The following is a 19,563-nucleotide window of genomic DNA, read 5'->3' as shown; positions in this document are numbered from 1 at the left end:
AATCTGTCTTTTTTGTGTGCAACCTTCAATATTTGACATTATCACAAAGAACCATCATATCATATCCCAACCTCCTACCCTGTGTCCTCCATTTCTCCAAGTCCATCATTGTTTTCTTGTCACTTACCTTCTGGGCTAACTCCGCGCACCTTGCGGTCGCACCCGCATTTCTCTAGTTCGCTTCGGGTACAGGCGCGTGTTACGGCGAAGGCGACTCCTGCAGATGCCATGGCATGGACGAAAGCTGACTCCCGGGTGCCTGCAGAGGAGAGGATGAGAAGGGGATCAAACTCCAAGCCTGGATTTTCTTGAACCTTTCTACCAAGGTGGCCCATCTGGGTGGTTCATCGCCACTTAGCAAGCCCAGTGACCTACTTACAAAGGAGTGTGGGAGCCCCTCTACTGAGAACGAACAAGGGTCAAATAACCTACTTAGCCTCACCTTGCATGATAAGCTTGCCAAAGACTTGCACTCCGTCCAGGGTGGAGCAGTTCCATCGCCGGTTATAGAACTGGTACTGGCACTCGTCGATGGCCATCTCTGCCCCCCGCTTAACCGACTCCATGGCCTCCACCTGCCGCTGGCACAACTGCAGCTGCCCGTCGGTCAACCCCTTCAGCTGGCTGCAGACATCGCGGTCCCGCAGGGTGCGCAGGGAGGGCTGCTTTGCCATGTACCTACAAAGGGAGGTCAAAAGGTTAGCTCAGAGAAAAGAACATAAATGAGGACAGCTCGTGCATTCGCGTAGAGTAAATGCCCGCAACATCGACAAACCCGCCCGTCTCGGGCTAGCCAGTTGGGCAATAGGCGGTGCTTTAAACGGGACAGCTCTAACCAACCCTCAGTACCTGCACTTCCTATTATTGCCTGTCTTAAGGGCCGGGACTTCCCCAAGCTTGAAGAGAACACCAGTACTCAAAACGTTGACAGCTATCCCATATTTCCTAGTCCCACACACACATCAGCTGTCCAAAACCCAAAGCCTTCCAGCTCATCGTTCACAGATGTTCTTATGAACCGTTAAAGCACAGCTGCTCCCCCTGAAGTTTCATTTCGTGTCAACAAACAATACAATAAGGGAGAGCAGAGGTTGATACCCCAGAGGCAGGGGTGCCTGGGCAAGGACTAGTGTCCATTAAGAGGTGTGAATGGAGGATAATAATGGGGGTTGAGCAGAACGTTGCATGCTGTGTAAACTAAAGGATCTATGTGGTTTCCCAGTTTATTTTTGCAAGGACGATTTGATCAATTTTTATTAGATACATTTTACTGCAAATATATGAGGGGAGAGACCCCCTCAACCCCTCGTGTCCCCGACCTTAAATATTACCCTAACCCACCCCGCTGCACATATTTGCAGTGAAACTCAGTAAAAGACATTCGATCAAATCGTCCTCAATAAAATCTACTACGAGATGATCAACATATACCTAAATAGAGACTCCAGCAGATGACATTGCCTTGCAGTAGCAAAATGATTAAAGGTAATGGGTTCGACAGATATACCTGTGCGCGTATTAAGCCACCTAACAGGAAAGAGGAGTGATAGCAAGCAGCGTTCACCCTTCCACAAAACCCACCCAAAACAGGGCCTCGATGTTGTTATAGAGTCAAATTAGGTTGGAAAGTGGGGATTTGCGCACTGCCACGATAAATTGTCAATAATATTGGGTGAAGTATTCCAACTTGGCCTTCCAAGTAAGTCTATACAGAGTTAAGTTTATTCTTGTTGCAATCAGCCGACACGTGTTTCGACCACAAAGGTCGTCTTCAAGGTTGTTCCATACATTTGAGTACAAACATTAATTTTAGAACTAAACAAAAGTAAGATTGAGCCAAAATAGCAAGCGTGTATGACATATTTTCATCATAATTTGGTAAGACCAAATAAAAATAAAATAAAAATAACAGTGAAACAGTATCAAAAGAAAAACACAAAAGGGGATTTGAAAGTTCATGTCAGTTACAGAAACGATGAACAGAACATATCACAAAGATTAACGTGGGAGAAATTAAGCCCACAAATCACATTGAACAATTGTTATTACATGTTTCAAAATATAATTAAAGATTGAATCAGTGTAACATACCAAACATCAGGTTGTAGATTCGGCTAAATGCGGAGAGTGGTCAAAACAATTGAGAACAGAATAAGCACAGATAGGCGTTGCAATTTCTTAAATCTATCAAGTGGCAAACTAATTACCTCATAGCTACTCTTGACGTCACTGCTCTGTATACTAGCATCGACCATGAATTAGCGATCAAGGCAGTTGAATGTACATTTCCTACTTTTGCTTGACATGTTTCTAAAACGATTTATATAATGTCAGTCATCCTTATGTAATTTGTATACTTTTAAATGCACGGTTATAAAACTGTCACTTACTCTTATCAAACCCAAACGTTTGCTTAATGGAAAGATATGTGGCCGAGTGCTTGAATCGCTGACTGGGCACAAATTCACCACTTAAGCGAAGTGTGCGATCGTGTGCAAATCGTTTAATTGCACTGTGCCTTATTTGCAAGGATTGGGAGTCCTGCGAAAGAATCCTCTCTAACAACGGGCGAGATTTAGGGGGCAATTGTCCAATCTCCCAGGGCAGTAAATGAAGTGTAGAAACCACGCGTAAAGGATTTGCATGTGTTTTTTTTTGCCTCTTTTTTCACTCCTAGGGATTTTCAAGGTTTTGACTGACTTGGGGCGGGTCCCAGACAGAACGTATGTGCCCACCAGCCCATCCGCTCCACCTTTCAAAAACGAGCGCATATCCGCCAGCATCTGGTGATGGCAGGCCTGCATTAGAATCTCATGGAATCCTGCAGCTTTCAGGACCGGGAAAAGCTGGCGCTTTCTACAGGAATTCCTGTAAATGTCTCACACCATGTACATACACGGCAGGAGGCATTTACGATTGCACTACGGATTGGGGAGATCCGCCCTCTTCCTGAAGTTAGCACTGGGAAGAACATGAACACCTTCCAACCAAAAAGTATGCGTGCAATGTTGCCCTGAGTTAAAACTGCAGAACTACTTTTGCATGATCAGATTTGAAGATAAGTTACACAACTAAGGGGGGCGTGGCTAGCCGGCGACAGATGCGCAGGTGAAGTCCTGTAGCTCCCGTGCAGCGGGGGAAATCCGGCATAAATCCTGAGTGTGAAACCCCATGGTGAGCAGATAACTGGTGGGGATCAGCGTTTGAATGGTCGGAGCACTGTTCAACGTGCTCGGTTGGTGGTGAGAAGGAGGAACTGTCCCCGAACGATCCACGGACAATCCTGCGGCCGCGGCGGGAAGAGGCGAGCACAATGGAGCCCGCGAGGCAGTGATGGGGGAGGAGGAGCGCGGTTCCTCGAATGCTCCTGAACCGAGGGAAGCAAGAACGGCGGCCGTGGCGAGGACAGTCGGCGAAGGTAGCCGGGACGCTGTGGTAGTCCGCGGAGCGGGCGGAGAGGGGTGCGGCTCCCATCCGGGTGCCGGCCGGAGATCAGTGAGCCGGCGGGAAGCTGTGCCTGAGGCGTCCCTGGGCCTGCGGGGATCCCGGCTGTGGGAGACAGGGCATCCTGCGCTGCAGCCGGAGTAAGACCAGGGAGGAGCGCAAAGTGACGGTTGGATTGCCGTCCCGCGGGTCGGTCGAGTGCCTCGCCAGTGCCGTTGGTGCAGGGGCTGGCGGGAAGACAGCGGCGGCCCCCTCGGTGAGTTTGCGGCCAACCCGGTGAGGAGGTCTGGAGGGCGCCACTCGGAAGCCTGCGTTCTGTGGATCGGAGCGGCGCAGGCTGTGGATAGGGCAGAGACACCGGAGCCTCGAGTGGAGGGGCGGAGATATTTGGCTGGAGCGGGACGAGGCTGTGGACTTCCCCGGCAACGCTGGTGGCCCAGGTGGGAAAGGAAACAGCAGAGGCGGCCTGGCCTGGGAGGGGAAGAGGAGGTGCGGTAAGAATACTCTGGTGGGTGTTCTGGAGTCTGGTCCTTGTTTGGGGGCCCCCCCAGATTGACTGTCCTTGGAAAGCTGCTGCCCCCCCTCCTTGGTCTTGAGACAGGCGGCAACTGTGGGGGAGACTTTGGCTGGTCCACTGCCGGCACGGTGGAGGAAGGTGCCCCCCAGGAAGCAGAGGTGGGGGTGTGAGGTACTGGAAGGCCGGCTGGAGGGACACTGCTGGGGGATAGTGGCCGGACAAGCGGGCAGCAGGTACAACGCGGACCCCGCGCCTGGAGGTGGGAGAAGGCAGGGTTACCATAATGGGCAAGAGCCAGCAGCGAATGGATAGATATGCAGAGCCTAAGGAAGCTGTGCGGCGGCAAGAGGGCGCAGATCGACAGGAGACCCCGGCGGGGGAGGACAGAAGTGAGGTGACCCTGGATGCGTTGATGGAGGCGATAAAGGTTTCGAGAGACACTCTTCAGGAGAGCATCAAGGAGGTGGGGGTTGATGTCTCTCTGGTGCGGGCGGACCTACGCAAGGTATCTGAGCGAGTAACGGAGGTGGAACAAAGAGTCAGCACGGTGGAAGATGAGGTCCAGAAGTTGAAAAACCAGGTGGCGGGTCTGGTGGGGGCGACCCGGCAATTGGAAGTCAGAACGGAGGACGCTGAAGGGCGCTCTAGGCGGGGCAATATCCGCCTGTTTGGGGTCCCTGAGAAGGATGAAGGACCTAGCGCCGAACTATTTGTGAAGAACTTGATATTGAAGGTACTGGGGATTAAAGGTTTGTCGAACTTCTTCACTGTGGAAAGGGCGCATAGGGTCCCGGGAAGGCCGCCCCCCCGGGCGCTCCGCCGAGGGTGCTGATTGCTAAAATTATGAACTTTCGAGATCGGGATGCTATCCTGCAGGATGCCTGCAGGATGCCTGCAGGTGCGGCTATTACGAGATCGGAGGAGCGAAGATGCAGATTTTCCCGGACTTTACGCTTGAGGTGCAGCGACAGAGGAGGTCCTTTGATGCAGTCCGCAGTCGCTTGAGGGAGCTCGATGTGAAATATATGATGTTTTTTCTGGCTAAGTTGAAAGTGCTGTCTGGGGGAAGGTCATGATTCTTTACTTCTCAGAAGGAGGCCTGGGCTTGGTTGGAGGAGGGGCATTGTCGGGAGGAGGTGCGGAAGGGGAGTCCTAAGAGGGGGATGGATCAGGAGTTGGGAGGGAGTGGTTGATGCCGGAAATATTGTTATCGGTGGAGGCCCCAGTGGATATGGGCCCTCTAGCGAGGGTGGGGGCCCCGGGTGGTAAGGAGGGGTATCGACTGATGAGCTGCACGGGGCGGGTAGTAGCGTCCCTATTTGGCGTGACACCATTGACCACTGGTCCACAGGGGATGGAGGAAGACGGGCAGTGTTGGTCATTGGGTCTACAGTTTAGGAGGGGGGAAGTGGTAGGGGGGAAGTTGGGGGAGGATACGTTGGTTGTAGGGGGTTAAGAGGGGTGGGGAGGGGAGGGAGGGTTTGGAGGCACCAGGTTGGGGGGCGGTGTCCGGGAGTGGGGGTACCACAAGGGTGGAAAGGGGGGCAGGGCATAGCAGTTGAGGTGGGGGAGGCGTTGGGAAGCTGGATTGGGTCAAGGAGAGGGAGGTGGGTTGGGGAGGAGGGGGGAAAATCTTGAGGAACTGCAAGGAGTAGGATGGGGGGTCTGAAGATTGGGACATGGAATGTCCGTGGATTAGGGAATTACCAAAAATGGAGGAAGGTAGGGGAATACTTAAAGAGACAGGGAATACAGGTGGCTCTGTTACAGGAGACACACGCGAATGGGGGACTCCTGGGGAAGCTGGAGAGGCAATGGGGGGGTCAGGTGCGGGGCACTAAATACTCTACTCAAGCGAGGGGAGTCCTCATCTGGGTGGCACGGGGGGTACCGTTGAGGTTGGAGCGTGTGGTAGTGAATGAGGGGGGTAGAACGGTCTTGGCGCAAGGGACATGGGGGAACAGAGAGCTATGTCTGGTCAATTCGTACGCGCCTAATGTGGATGACAAGGAGTATTTCCCCTCGGTGCGACGTATGATGGGGGCTAATAGGGGGAAATGATACTATGGGGGGGACTTGCCATCTAGATGAGCGGCTGGGCGGGCAAGGGGCTGGGGGGGACGAAGAAGTGCATGGTGGTGTCACTGCGGGAGGTCATGCGAGAACTGGATCTGGTAGAGCTCTGGAGGGAGAAGCATGGAGAGGAGAGGGGATTTTCTTATTATTCGGGAGTGCACATCTCTTACTCGCGCCTAGACTATATGGTGGTGGGAAGGGAACACTGTCATTACTTTGGGGAGACCACCTACTTGGGACGTGTTCTTTCGGACCACTCCCCTTTGGTGACAACGTTATGTGAACCCAGGGAGGCCCCGCCGCGGCGGTTATGGCGGCTGAGGATGGAGACGCTGCGGGATGGGCCTTTGTGGCGGAGCTCAGAGAGGAGATCGGGCTGTATTTTGAACTGAATGAGGGCACAGTGGAAAATAGGGGGATACTCTGGGACGCCTTTAAAGCGACCATTAGGGGGAAATGTTTAGCGATGGTAGTCGGGACGATGAAGCGTCTCTCAGAAATATTGAAACAGACGGAATCTCGGATAGCGGATTTGGATAAGGAGGTGGCAGACGGGATGGCAGTGGGGGATGCCCTGGCGCAGGAGCTGGAGCTCAACCGGAAGACCCTGACAGAACTGGCCCACTTTGATGATAGTAGGCGGGATACGCGGCTTCATGGTGAAGGGGACAAGGCGGGTAAACTTTTAGCATGGCTCATTAGTAGGGAGGCCCCGAGTCGGGTTATAACGCAGGTTCGGTCTGTTGGGGGAAGGGTGGTAGGGTCGCAGAAGGAGATCAATGCGGCATTTGTGACATATTATACGAGTGAGAAGGGATACGTGGAGATGGAAGTGGAGGATCTCATGGAGATGATTCAGCTGCCGAAATTGGGGGGGATCAGCGGGAGGAACTAGATACTCCCATAGGGGAGGAGGATATACGGTGGGCAATAAGTGCCATGTGGAGGGGCACGGCGCCGGGTAGCGACGGGCTTCCGGTGGAGTTTTACACAGAATTTGCTGACTTACTGGTCCCACAGCTGCTGAAGGTATATGAGGAGGTGTTCCGAGACGGGTGTCTCCCGGAGTCGATGCGGGAGGCGATGATCACGGTACTCCTGAAGGAGGGGAATGCTCGGCGTATAGACCCATATTGCTTTTAAATGTAGACGGGAAGATCCTGGGGAAAATTCTGGCGGCCAGATTGGCGACGGTGGCGCCGACTCTAGTACATCCGGACCAGTGCAGGTTTGTAGGGGGCATGAGTACGTCGGGTAATATTTCCAGACTCCACCACGTGATGGATCGGGTGAAATTGCAAAAGCGGGACATGGCCATAGCGTCATTTGATGCTATGAAGGCGTTAGATTCGTTGGAATGGAAATGGTTATTTCGGGTGTTACAGGAGTTTGGGTTTGGGAAGGGTATGCTTAGATGGCTATCCCTGTTATACACAAAACCACGGGCGATGGTGAAAACTAATTGTTGGGTTTCAGAGACATTGGAGTTAGAGAGGGGGACTAGGCAGGGGTGCTCGGCTTCCCCAATTTTGTTTGCCCTGGCTCTGGAGCCACTAGCGGCGTATATGCGGCAGGAGATGGGTGAGGCTGGAATCGAGGTGGATGGGCAGAGGCACATTGTATCCCTATACGCGGACGATTTGTTATTATACGTAGGGGATCCCCGATTATATGTTCCCGACCTTTTGGAAATCCTCCGTAATTTTAGAGCCATGTCAGGGTTTCGTATAAATCCGGAGAAATCAGTCCTGTTTCCGCTGGGGGGGTTGCGGAGTCGCTCAGTGGAGGAACTCTCGGAGTTGGGAATAAGGTGGGAGCCGGAGTCCTTTCGGTACTTGGGGATTCAAGTGTTCCATGACATCGTGGACACATTTGTATGCAATACGGGGGGGGCGTTGTCCAAGATAGGGGACTCCATTCAGTTTTGGAAGGATCTACCACTCTCGTTGATGGGTAGGGTGGCATTATGTAAAATGGTCATTCTCCCGAGCGAGGCTGCTCTATTTTTTTGTGAATATACCGTATGTGGCAAAAAGGGTGTTTTTTAGAATGCTGGATGTTAAGGTCAGGGAGCTGCTTTGGAGCTCAGGGAGGAGGCGGGTGTCCTTGCAGACGTTGCAGAGATCGAAAACGGACGGGGGGCTGGGCCTTCCGGACCATGGGAAATATTTTTTAGCGGCGCAATTACAATCGGTACTGGTGTGGGATCAACCGGAGGCGGAACTCCTAGACAGGTTGGTGGGAGTGGGGCAGCACGAGTGGCGCCCGGCGGAGCTTCTGTGTTACTCGCGGGGTAGTGTGGGGACATCAGTGGTATTTGGAGCGGTACGAGAGACATGGAGGAAGTATGTGGGTGGGGCGGGGATCAAAGGCCGCTATGCTACTGACCTCCCGTGGGGAGCCGACCAGAGGCTTCGACAGGCAATCGGGAGGGTAGGGATACGGAGGTTACGGGAGAAAGGATGTGAAAGGGTGGGGGACTTGTTTGAGGGGGGGCGGCTTCTGACTTGCAAGGAGTGGTGCGAAAAGTTTAGCCTACTGCAGGGGGTCTTCCTGGGATATGGGGCGGTGGTTCGGAGGTTAGCAGAGTTATGGGAGGGGATCCCCGAAGAGCCGGTGTCATGCCCGGTGCTCCAAGTTTTACTCGATCGATTAGAGGGGAGGAGACGTATCACACGACTATATGGGGCCCTTGGGGAGAAGGAGATGAAGAGTGAGTTGAAAGTGAAAGAAAAATGGGAAACGGATATGGGGCGAGCAATCTCAAGTAAGGAGTGGGAGAAGGTCCGGGAGCAGGTGCAGAAAGCCTCGAAGAATGCCCGCTTTCAGCTGGTTCAATTTAACATCCTACATAGGGTATATGTTACCCCGTGGGCGCTTACAGCGATGAACGAGGAAAATTCAGGGAGGTGTCCTAGGTGTGGGCTTGAGGAGGCAGGGTTTTGGCACATGGTGTGGGAATGTGGGACAATAGTGGAGTATTGGGAGGAGGTACTCAAGGGGGTAAACGGGTTAATGGAAGTTAATTTGGAACGCTCCCCAGAGGTTTGCTTGTGGGGGATCCTGCCAGCGGAGAAACGTAATAAGCTACGGAATAGGATGGGCTGGTTTCTCCTGATATTGGCCAAGCGCCGTATGGCGATTGAGTGGAAGTCCCCGTCGGGTCCGACAATCCAGTTATGGAGGAAGGATGTAAGGAGGTGGGGTCAGGCGGAGTTGACTGTGCTGCAGGCATTGATGGGGAAGGAGGATGCGGGAGAGGTAACGGTCCATTGGTCCCAATTGCTGAATGATCTGGCAAAAGATAATGACCTACGCCCACCGTGAAGTGGAATATGACGAGGGGGGGAGGTTTGGAGATTGGTTAGCCAAAAGAGGTCTTTCGAATGACCTTGGGTTGGGATCCTTTGATGATCGACTGCTGTGCCTTATGGACGAAAGGGGATTCAGAGGGGACTTGGGAGGGTAGGGAGGTGGGGGGAAAACGGGGGGGGGGGGGATGTTGGTTGAGTCATGACGGTTGGGGGAAGGCGGGGGGAATTTTCTGGGGCTGGGGAAAGTTGGGTGGGAATGTTGACGGTTGTTATCTTAAAATGCCAATAAAGTGTTCTTCAAAAAAAAGTTACACAACTAAAGGTCTGCCGAGCAACTCATTAGGATGATGAGGTCTGAAGCTTAGTTACACACCAATTTGCTCATTGTTTCCTTTATACAGCCACTCTGTGTCCCTTAGCAAGTTTCAATGAGGATTTCAGAGTTTATCAGTGACTTTTCTTTAAGCACCTTAGTTCATACATAGATCATAGCTATTCGTAAATTATTAGTTGTCTTTCTGACCCTCCCTTCATTCAAGGCCTGCCAACCTTTATGCATCACAATATTGGTGCCAAAATGGGCCAAAAACTGTTGTGATTGAAGGATATCTTTGAGAGACGACTACATTAGGCTGAATGAATCAATTTACAAGCTATGACTTAAAAGTACACCATTGTACTGAGCATTTGGTTGGAATCATTGATAGTAATGTGTCAGCGTTCTAGGGTCCAAGGCCCAAGCTCAGAAAAAAAGGGTCTTAATGTGATTGGAGTGGGGGTAAATGAGTAGAGGGACAAATAGAAAGTGATACAAGTAGATAGTGAGACACACAGAGCAAGACACACATAGAAAGTGAGACACATAGAGAACTGCGTGGCTAGACAGGGAGACAGGGTGCATTTTTATAAAAATCTGTCAGGTAAACCAGGCAGGACCCCCAGCACAAGAGCAAGTTTTGGACCTTGCCGGGTCTCTGCCCCTGCCCACTTGTAGCTTAACTTGGTGAGTACCTGCACTTCTTTTCTCCATTCAAATCACTGGCAATCGGACAATGCCCTAAGTGCAGGACCAACATGCCAGTCTGGGCCAGTTTCGTTTTGGTCAAAGTGGGACAGTTTTCTGGCTAAGGTGGTCCAGTTTGATGAGTTACTTCACTGTGCAGCAAGTAGTTTCTACCAATGTTACTGAACCAATCTTATTTAAAATGAACAACTTGTAACACAAGTTACCAATAAACTCCACCTCGGGGTGGAAGGATAGCTCAGGGGCAACGCATTTGTCTTGGAAACAAGACAACGCAGCACAGCACAGGTTTGTATCCCAATCCCGCGCTTAGAAACCACTTGTTGATATTAAACGCGTTATAAAAGAACAATTATAATTATACTACTCAAACACTCTTACACAAAACAAACAAATTGTCTTTTGCATCTACGGCCCAATTTCTCATTGAGGCCCACGCCACTTTTATGCCACACTCGGACCATGGTTCTGACTTACTCTAGAAGGCCAAGAATCTGACTTCAGCTACAATTGTCACTACTCTGTAACGAGAAGCAAAAGGCTCCTACAGGGAAACAACCAAACCCGCACTAGGAAACAACCCAACCTACTTGTATCCTGCGTACCCTATCAAGCACTCGAGGGGCGAGAACCCCTTTCACTGGCCAAACACTCAAGCCACACAAATAAAGAACCATGTAGACCATCAGGACCAGACTTCAGGGACTACAGAAATATGAACCAATCAGAGAGGAAACCATTAGTGGCCACATGCAAGGGGCAAGAGTTTTGATGCACCCCCCTTGCCTCGGCTGCCTTATATACTGCCCCAGTCGCACGCGACAGAAAGGAAGCCACAACCTCCATCTTTAACTGGGAACCACAAACACCTAAGAATAATGAAAGTGATGAATAGATGTTGTAAATGGCTAATGTAACCAACAACCCTAAACAAGCCTCACATGACTCCTAACTCACCAGAGACACAACCGCCCATTAACACCATTGAGTGCCATTGAGTTTCTCACGCACTCTGCCAGCAAGCAGCAGCTGACGCCCTGGGCAGCCACAATTCCTCTGGTGCCCAGTGCAGGGTGCAAAAGCGGAACCCACCACACTGCCTGGCCATCCCTAATATATTGGGCCGCTGCACAGAGTGTGATGCATCACACTCGTCCACCGACAAAGAAACCACAACCCTCACTGTGAGGCACCAGTAACACCTCATTGCTGAGGCTTTCTGAGACTAGATTCCATCTGGCTGCTTACCATCTCATTCATGGGGCGGGTGACCTGAACAGTGAGGGTAAGCCTACTGTTTTAGGGGCATCATTTTGATTGATCTGCTTATGATTGCTCCCCTTCTGCAATGGCACAGCCAATCTAAATATGATGGAGCGGCTGCCCCTAAAAACTCCCAGGATTTTGTAAGTGCTGACCCGAGCTCTTGCATTGCATGTGTGTCCTCTCTTGAATATCATAGGGTGAAGCTATGATGTCCAGGCATGTAACCGTTGTCTGCTATGTCTGGAGACACAACCTTCACCTCTATGAGAAGATGCAAGGATCTGAGGTGTCACTAGAGGGACCCTAGTGGGGTGGTCATAGCCCCAGGTCTTTTGGTTGCAGCCACGGATAGAAGCTCAGTGGCTACAACCAAAAGGCTAGCTAGCCCTGAGTCCTGACAGTCCCAACATTAGCCTAGCCCGGGATCTTTTACAGACCTAGCAACACCCCTGGCAAGAAAGCCAACATGTCTGTAGGGTTACTTATCTTGCCGCTTTTGACTGGTAGCTCCATTTGGGCTGTCTGGACTGATCGCCATTGCCCATCACCTGTAATGGCACAGATCAACTAGACAATTATGGCAATGCTGTGAGGGCTGTTGGCAGTGATTTAGAAGCAGTAACAATTTCACCATATACTTCCCAACCAATCTAGTGGGGGACCCTTCAACCATCCATGAGAGTTAGCATAGATCTCATGTACGCAGGGCAGGAATCTCACAATGAAAAGCTCTTGCCTTAGACATGAGTCCCATCTGATCTTCACAAGTTTGAATCTTGCGACCCGGCCCATTCAGCCTTTCATCTTTCCGAAATTGATAAGTGGAGTACCATCAAGTTGGATAATAGTTATTAAGCCTGAAAAACAGAGGGAAGGGTCCTTTTCTCAGACTAATGTCATCTCCAAGGTACCTCACAAGGCAATAGTGAGGGCAACACATTGGGCTAGGGCATAATCCCAAGTGATAATGACCTCTCCCAAGGTCTATTAGGCTATTAGCACTTTGTAGTAAAATAAAATACTGTATGTAAGTTTGGCTGTTAGGCCGCTGCTGGAGTCAGAATGTTTGGAATCAAGTAAATATCAGAGATAATTGACTGCATTCTGGGCATTCTAAATGGTTTCGAAGAGGTCAATAATGATTACCATGCACTAATTCTTATAATTGCATCTCTTATAAGTGCAAAAAATCAGGCATAAAGTGCAATATAAAAACATGATATTATTGTTATTATGACACAACCACTAAATAGAAAAACAGCCAAACCATCTATAAAAGAAAACTAAACTCTCTTCTGCAAGGGGCACACAACCAACCCACTGGATTGGAAAGATCGCAATACATTCTTTTAACAGTGAGACTTTATATGTGTTTTCCTGAAAATGGGTTCAGCTGGGGTTTTGGACCTAGAATCACACCCTAAGAGTGGCCAAAATTAAAATTCACCATTTATAAAGCCTGGCTTGTAATGTAATGTAATATTCCACACTCGCATTAATTTCACTGGACACGGTTTCTAATGCAAAGCTCAGAGCAAAGGCTCCGAACCTGAATAGAGTGTTGTCATCACACCATGTAGGGACATGGTTTTGTGTTTAACGGAGAGTCGAAGTAGGGTAGACAGTACATCAGTACCAAGCGTGTCCCGAAAGTCACCCACAATCAATGTCAAGATGTAAGGGCGATAGACCCACCAAATTATAGTTATGTAATTTTTAGATGTGAGGTGAAAATAGAGCCCCAGAGCGACAGAGATGAAGAGGCCATGCTAGGCCCGTATTGTGAGACTGAAGCTGGCTAATGTGGAGTTTCATTGAAATATAAAAGCCAGTACAAAACTGTGATTTCGACATAAGGCCTAGTGAAATGGAAATAAATGATGTAAAACTGCAGCAGTGCACATGGAAAGAAAAGACCCTTTGGAAACACTGCCCATTTGGAAGATAAAAAGGAGGAATGAGGCCTGACATTTAAAAAATAAAGTCAAGTGACAGATTGCGATTATCAGGAATAAAGAGACTTAATTTCCACCATAAAAAAAGACAGCCTGTACAGAGAAAGGCCTATTTCGTTTTTGTAAAAGTGAACACTGGTTTCCTACGATAACTGTGGGCTATCTGCATTAGATTAATAAGGAATCTACCTCTGTTCTAATATAGTAGAAAAAAAGATTGTATTTATGAACGGCAGGCCTAGAGATAAAGCTAAAATGTTACATGTAAGCACATCTTGTCGATTTAAAGCTGTATTTTCTGAAGTATGGAGGCAGCTGATGTTTTCCCCACTGAACTGAATGGTCTGTGCCTTTGAAAACATGACCTCAAGATCTTTGGCTGAGGACCCCTAGGAGAATAAGGTCTGGTTTTTAGTTTAAATGCTAAGATATACAGAGAAGTAGATCAAAATGATAGGATTTACAGATAACACAGCCAGCAGAAATGACCTTTAAGGTCAGGCCCCCCATTAACTGTGCATTAGCTTTGAAAAACAATGTTTGAAGCCCAGGAGGGGAGGGCATGATCACATGGGCCAGTCAGATGCCCTGATCAGGTCAAAGAAGAAGAAATTAAACATAACAATAGGTGGGGGCTAGATATGGAGTTACCTCACATGTAATGCATTGCCATATGTTTAGAATTGAACACATTTTCTTAAATAAAAAGAGCATCCTGTGTTTCCCTGAGCTCTCCCGGACTCATTTGGAAGGGGATAAAAAGCCAGTTGGGACTATGTAAAAATGAATTTTATGTGATGGATACAATTTGAGTTAAGAGAAAAATTATGATTCCGGCCTTCCCATAATTTCCGAGGGAAAATAAAGTTGTTGTGATGATAGATTATGGAAGTCAGGTTGGAATCAGGAAGGGGTAGATTTGTGACTATGGGCCTCATTACGAGTAGCACGGTAAAAACGGGGTCATTACCGGCATGGAGGTAAGAGCGGGTCCGTGCTCGTATGACGCCGCTAATAGCGGGTGATTACGAGTGCGCGAGCACGCGCAATCCCCCATGCCGGCATGCCGCTAAAGGCCCTCCAACCCCCCGATAGCACCATCACGGGACACGCCGATACCGCCTCCGCCTAGGAGGAACCCCTTAATACTGACCCGGTAATAACAACATGCTAATACCGGGCTCGTAATACCGGACCCGGAAGTAACGTCATCACGTCGGAACTGGAAATGCGCCGGTGGCCATCTTTAAAAACACAATCCATTGCAATCCTCCCAAACCAACAGTTGTTTACAGGAGAGACCAGTGGCAATACATACACCATGTCCAAGGCAACCCGGAAGACTACCCCCCGCCTGCGGAAAAAGCGCTTTTCTGATGCAGAATTGAAAATGCTTGCGGACACCCTTGCTGCACATGCTGATGCCATTAAAGATCAGAAACTGAAGCGTGAGGTGCAGCAGCGCAAGAAGGAGATCTGGCCGGAGGTAGCCCGCAAGGTTTCCGCTGTTGGAACCTCCCCATGGACAGTGAGGGATTGCAAGAAGAGGTGGGATGACCTCTGCCTCAGGGTCCGCAATATCCTTGCAAGCAACCGGAGGTAGGCCCAGGCTACAGGCGGGGGTCCCCACTCTCCTGCCAAACTGACCACCTGGGAGGAGACTGCAAGCACCTTCATCAATCTGGAGTCCATCGAGGGATTTGGGGAGATAGAGACGGGTGCGGCAACATCAGCAGAAGGAGGTGAGTGACCCTGCAGATCCCTGTAGGGGAAACCATGACGTAGCACAAGTGATGTGGAAGAGAGTCTAGGCAAGGAAATGCATGTCTCAACACACACATCAACATATTCTAGTCCAGATGGAGGGCCAAACCCTGCCACACTGAAATGCATGCTGAGTGCCAATCCCATTACCAACACACAGCCAACATACATGTAATACATCACACAAACCCCAATACAACGGCATGCCACCTGCCATTCAGCAAATGCCAAAAAGCCCCCTCACACTACCCTGTGTGACACACCTGTAAGACATGAATGCATGATTAATGAAATACTCCACAGCACCATAGAATGCATCTGGCATGTAACACCATCACTGATGCCCTGCATCTCTTCTACCCCCAGGCACCGATGGAGAAGATGCCAGCCAGGATACCACCACAAGGGCATCCACGTCCCGGCCACAGAAAATGGCAACCGACACCACCACCTCCGGGGCAGCCTCTCAGCCCACACCTACACCCAGTGAGCCTGACACTGTGGACACCCAGCTGCCCACACCGACACCAGTGGAAGGCGAGGCCCTGCAACCACTGGTCACCACCAAAGATGACGTGGAGAAGTATGTGGACCAGGAAGGACTCATGCATGTGGGATGTCCACACTCCCCAAGCCCCCTTTCCAACCCCCCGCCCCAAACTCAGCCCTCACCCACCTACAGCAGTGCCGATCCCTGCATGCACAATTCCGACCTGAGCCCCATCCATGAGGACTGCAATGATGCAGGCCCCGTGACAGCACCCTCGACCACTGCTGCACCCACCAACAGCCTTGAGGTATGGCTGGGAGAGGGTGGAGGCCAGACAGGAGTCGATGTTTGACCTGCTGTGCCAATACATCGCGAATGGCGAGGACACCAGGCGGGAGATAGCCACAGCCGTAGCGGGGACCACAGCTGCCATAACGGCCAACACAGCCACAGTCAATGCCTTGGCAGTCCTGATGAGAGACTGTCTGGGGGCCATCACACAGGTCCTGACATCCATCCTGCTGCACATGCAGCGGCCACGACTTGCAGCAGGTGTGGAAATCCCCATTGACGCCTTACCAGCCACCACACCTGCTTCCTCTGTCCCCACATCCTCTGGACCCCCCCAGCCCTGTGCGTCCTACGAGAAGGAGTGCGAGGCACACTGAAATTCTGCCCCCGGACAGCAAGAAGTCCTGCAAATAGTGTGGTAGAACTATGGGACTGGCTCAGATGGTGTTGGGGGTGAATGGGAGCATTAGGGGGAATTCACTGGGGGGGTTTGGGAGTTCAATGGGGGTTTTTGGGAGTTTACCGGGGGGGTTTGGGAGTTCACTGGGGGGTCTTGGGAGTTTACTGGGGGGTTTGGGAGTTCACTGGGGATCTGAGGGGGGTTGTCATATTTTTGCAGTTTGAATCAATGCACCCGTTGTGTGAAAAAACATTCAATGGCTGGACATTGTTCATTTCGTGTGTAGCCATTTAATGTATGATGGTGTTCAGTGCCCAACTCCCAACATTCCCTGTGTGCATGTCCACATGGACCCAGTGTGTCACTGACACATATATATCAAAGTCCCTGTGGTTCAGAAGTATTCGTGAATCAGTGATTGGTGTACTGCATGGCCGCCCTGTGCATCACATACTGGCAGGGGTGCTGCTTCACCTCCGTCTCCATCCTCATCATCCTCACCCCATGCATGCATGTCAATGTCAGGTGGCAGTGGTACATTTCTACGGACGCACATGGTGTGCAGCATGACACAGGCCATGGTGATCTTTGCCACCTTCTCAGGCCTATAAAGGAGTGCTCCACCAGACCTGCTTAGGCAGCGGAACCGCGCCTTCAACAGGCCAAAGGTCTGCTCAATCACAACACGGGTACGGGTGTGAACCCAATTGTACTACTCTTCATGGCTGTTCCGCGGGTTCCGCACAGGGGTAAGTAGCCACAGCTTCAAGGGATATCGTCCATCACCTGCAAGCAAATACAAATAGGTGTGTGTCACTCTGAGCTGCCACCTTCAGGATTCACAGTCATGCCCGCAGCTATTTGGTGTGGACATACACATGTCCCTGTATGTAGGCACAAATATTATCAAGATGCATTCTATACTGCTGTGAGGTGTGGTAGTCTGGATGGCGTTGAATAGATGATGCAGGGTGAAATAATGCATGCTGAGGCGGATGTACTGTGGTTGTACGACAATGTTTAGCCTCCCATTTATGCTGTGTATACTACACTGTGCATGGTCACACTAGACACATTGGCACAGTTGTGATCCTGTTTAGTCATGCATTGCTTGACATACACATGGTGGCCAGGTTGTGCGTCTTAAATGTGGTCATTTATATACGTTAATGGTCAGATGTGTGCCAATGATGTGTCATGTTCGGGTTGGGGGGTTCAGGTCAGGAGTCATTAGCTCTGCGTGCATTCTCCACTCACTGTCCATTCCCACCCAGGTGGAGTATGCATCCCCCCATTCCCACCCAAGTGGAGTATGCATCCCCCCATTCCCACCCAGCTGGTGTATGCATCCCAACACATCACTACCCTCGATGCACTGCTATGGGCCAGTTAGGCAACTCACCAAGCAGCCAGGCACGTGGTCCAGCATGTCGCTCCATGTGACGGGGTAGCGTGGAGTTACGCAGCACCATGGCATCATGTGTTGATCCAGGAAATCGGGCACAGCAATGTGTGATGATCTTGCTGGAGTCACATACCATCTGCACATTGATGGAGTGGTATTGCTTGCGATTGCGGTACACCGCCTCTACGGCATGGGGGACTACCAATTCTACATGGGTGCAGTCCAGGGCACCAACACAATTGGGCATGCCTGCCAGTGCATGGAAGCCTACTTTGGTGTCGGCTATCTCCTGGGCAGTCCGTGGTAGGGATATGTGGGTGCTACCGTGCTTCAGGAGGGCATCCAGTACTTGGGTCAGCATGCGTGAAAATAGTGGTTGTGAAATGCCATGCAGCTGGCCCACTGTGTGCTGGTAGGTGCCTGTGGCCATGAAGTGGAGCACAGACACCACCTTTAGTAGCGGGGGGATGGCAGTGCGTGTTTCTATGAGGCTGGCAATGTCGTTGCCTATCATGTCCACTATGGTGGTGATGGTGTCCCGGTCCAACCGATACAGGGTGTGGATCTGGTCAGGTGTTCGACTGAATGGGCTGGTTCTGATGCGAGGGATTGGTGGCTGCCTATGAGGTATTACTGGCTGCACTTGTGGTAATTGCTGATCCTGTCTCACCCTCCTTGTCCTCCTGCGTCTCCTCTGTGCTGCCTGTTGTTGATGCTGTAGTTGTTGGTTGTAGTTGCTGCTGTTGCTGTAGTTGTAGCAGTATAGGCATGTCTTCCAGCGCCATGATTGCAACAGCTAGTGGTAGCATTTTGGCGTAGGTAGGGGTGTGGGTGTACTCCTTTTATACTGGGCCAGACTCCATTGAATCCACCTGTGGTGATTGTGTGCACCTGTGGCAGTTGGCTTGATTGCTGATTGCTGTTTACGGGTGGTCCGCAATGCCTGTATGGCCGACATCATGCAGGCTCTGATTAACAGCTTTGGGATGCCGGTATTTGCATGCCCGTATGGGTTGTGATATCCTCCTATTACTGGCATGCTGGTATTTACTCCCCGAAGGGGCGTGTGTACACGCCCATGCCAGTATGAGGGGGCACGGTACGGGCGGTGCCAGTATTGACGGGTTGTCGGGTCGGAATGCCCCGGATCCGTTAACGATGCCGCTATTACCATTTCGCCTTCCTATTTTCATTACCTCCATTCTCGTAATGAGGCCCTATGACTGTTTCGGTTCATGAGCAAATCGTTAAAAATGATAGCTCCGGAAGGTCGTGCTGACATAAAATTGATATTGTCTGACTCGCCATAAAATGTAGAAATCAAAGATATATAGGTTCATGCAGTTATCTGAAAAATCAGGGCAGCTGCCACATTGTGAGATCTTTCAACACAAAAAGGTAAAATCCACCTGTCATTTTTGAATGATGTATTTTTCTTCCTTCCTCAGCTTCGATAACCCAACTTCTCGTCCTATAATCAGCCAGTGGGTATATTGGGGGGAGGGAGAGGGAGAGAGCTTGCCAATCTGTAGCATGGGAAATATGATGATAATAATGGATTGGCACTAGCCCTATAAGAGATCAGTTTTCTATCTGAGACTGACTGACTTGCTGATA

General features: G+C 50.5%; 1 protein-coding gene across 1 annotated transcript in view; it reads right to left on the bottom strand.

The window, feature by feature from the left end:
- The window catches only part of LOC138580277 (protein Wnt-4-like), a 135,462-nt gene that overhangs the window by 58,620 nt on the left and 57,279 nt on the right, over window positions 1–19,563 (bottom strand). The window contains exons 2-3 of the mRNA XM_069650689.1: window positions 443–678; window positions 128–259 (exon numbers count right to left, since the gene is read on the bottom strand). Of these exons, the coding sequence (XP_069506790.1) occupies window positions 128–259; window positions 443–678 (368 nt within the window). The remainder of the gene's footprint in view (window positions 1–127; window positions 260–442; window positions 679–19,563) is intronic.

Source organism: Ambystoma mexicanum, chromosome 3p, assembly GCF_040938575.1.
Source record: "Ambystoma mexicanum isolate Mex_15411 chromosome 3p, UKY_AmexF1_1, whole genome shotgun sequence".
Taxonomy (NCBI): domain Eukaryota; kingdom Metazoa; phylum Chordata; class Amphibia; order Caudata; family Ambystomatidae; genus Ambystoma; species Ambystoma mexicanum.
This window is presented reverse-complemented; position numbering and strand designations above follow the sequence as displayed.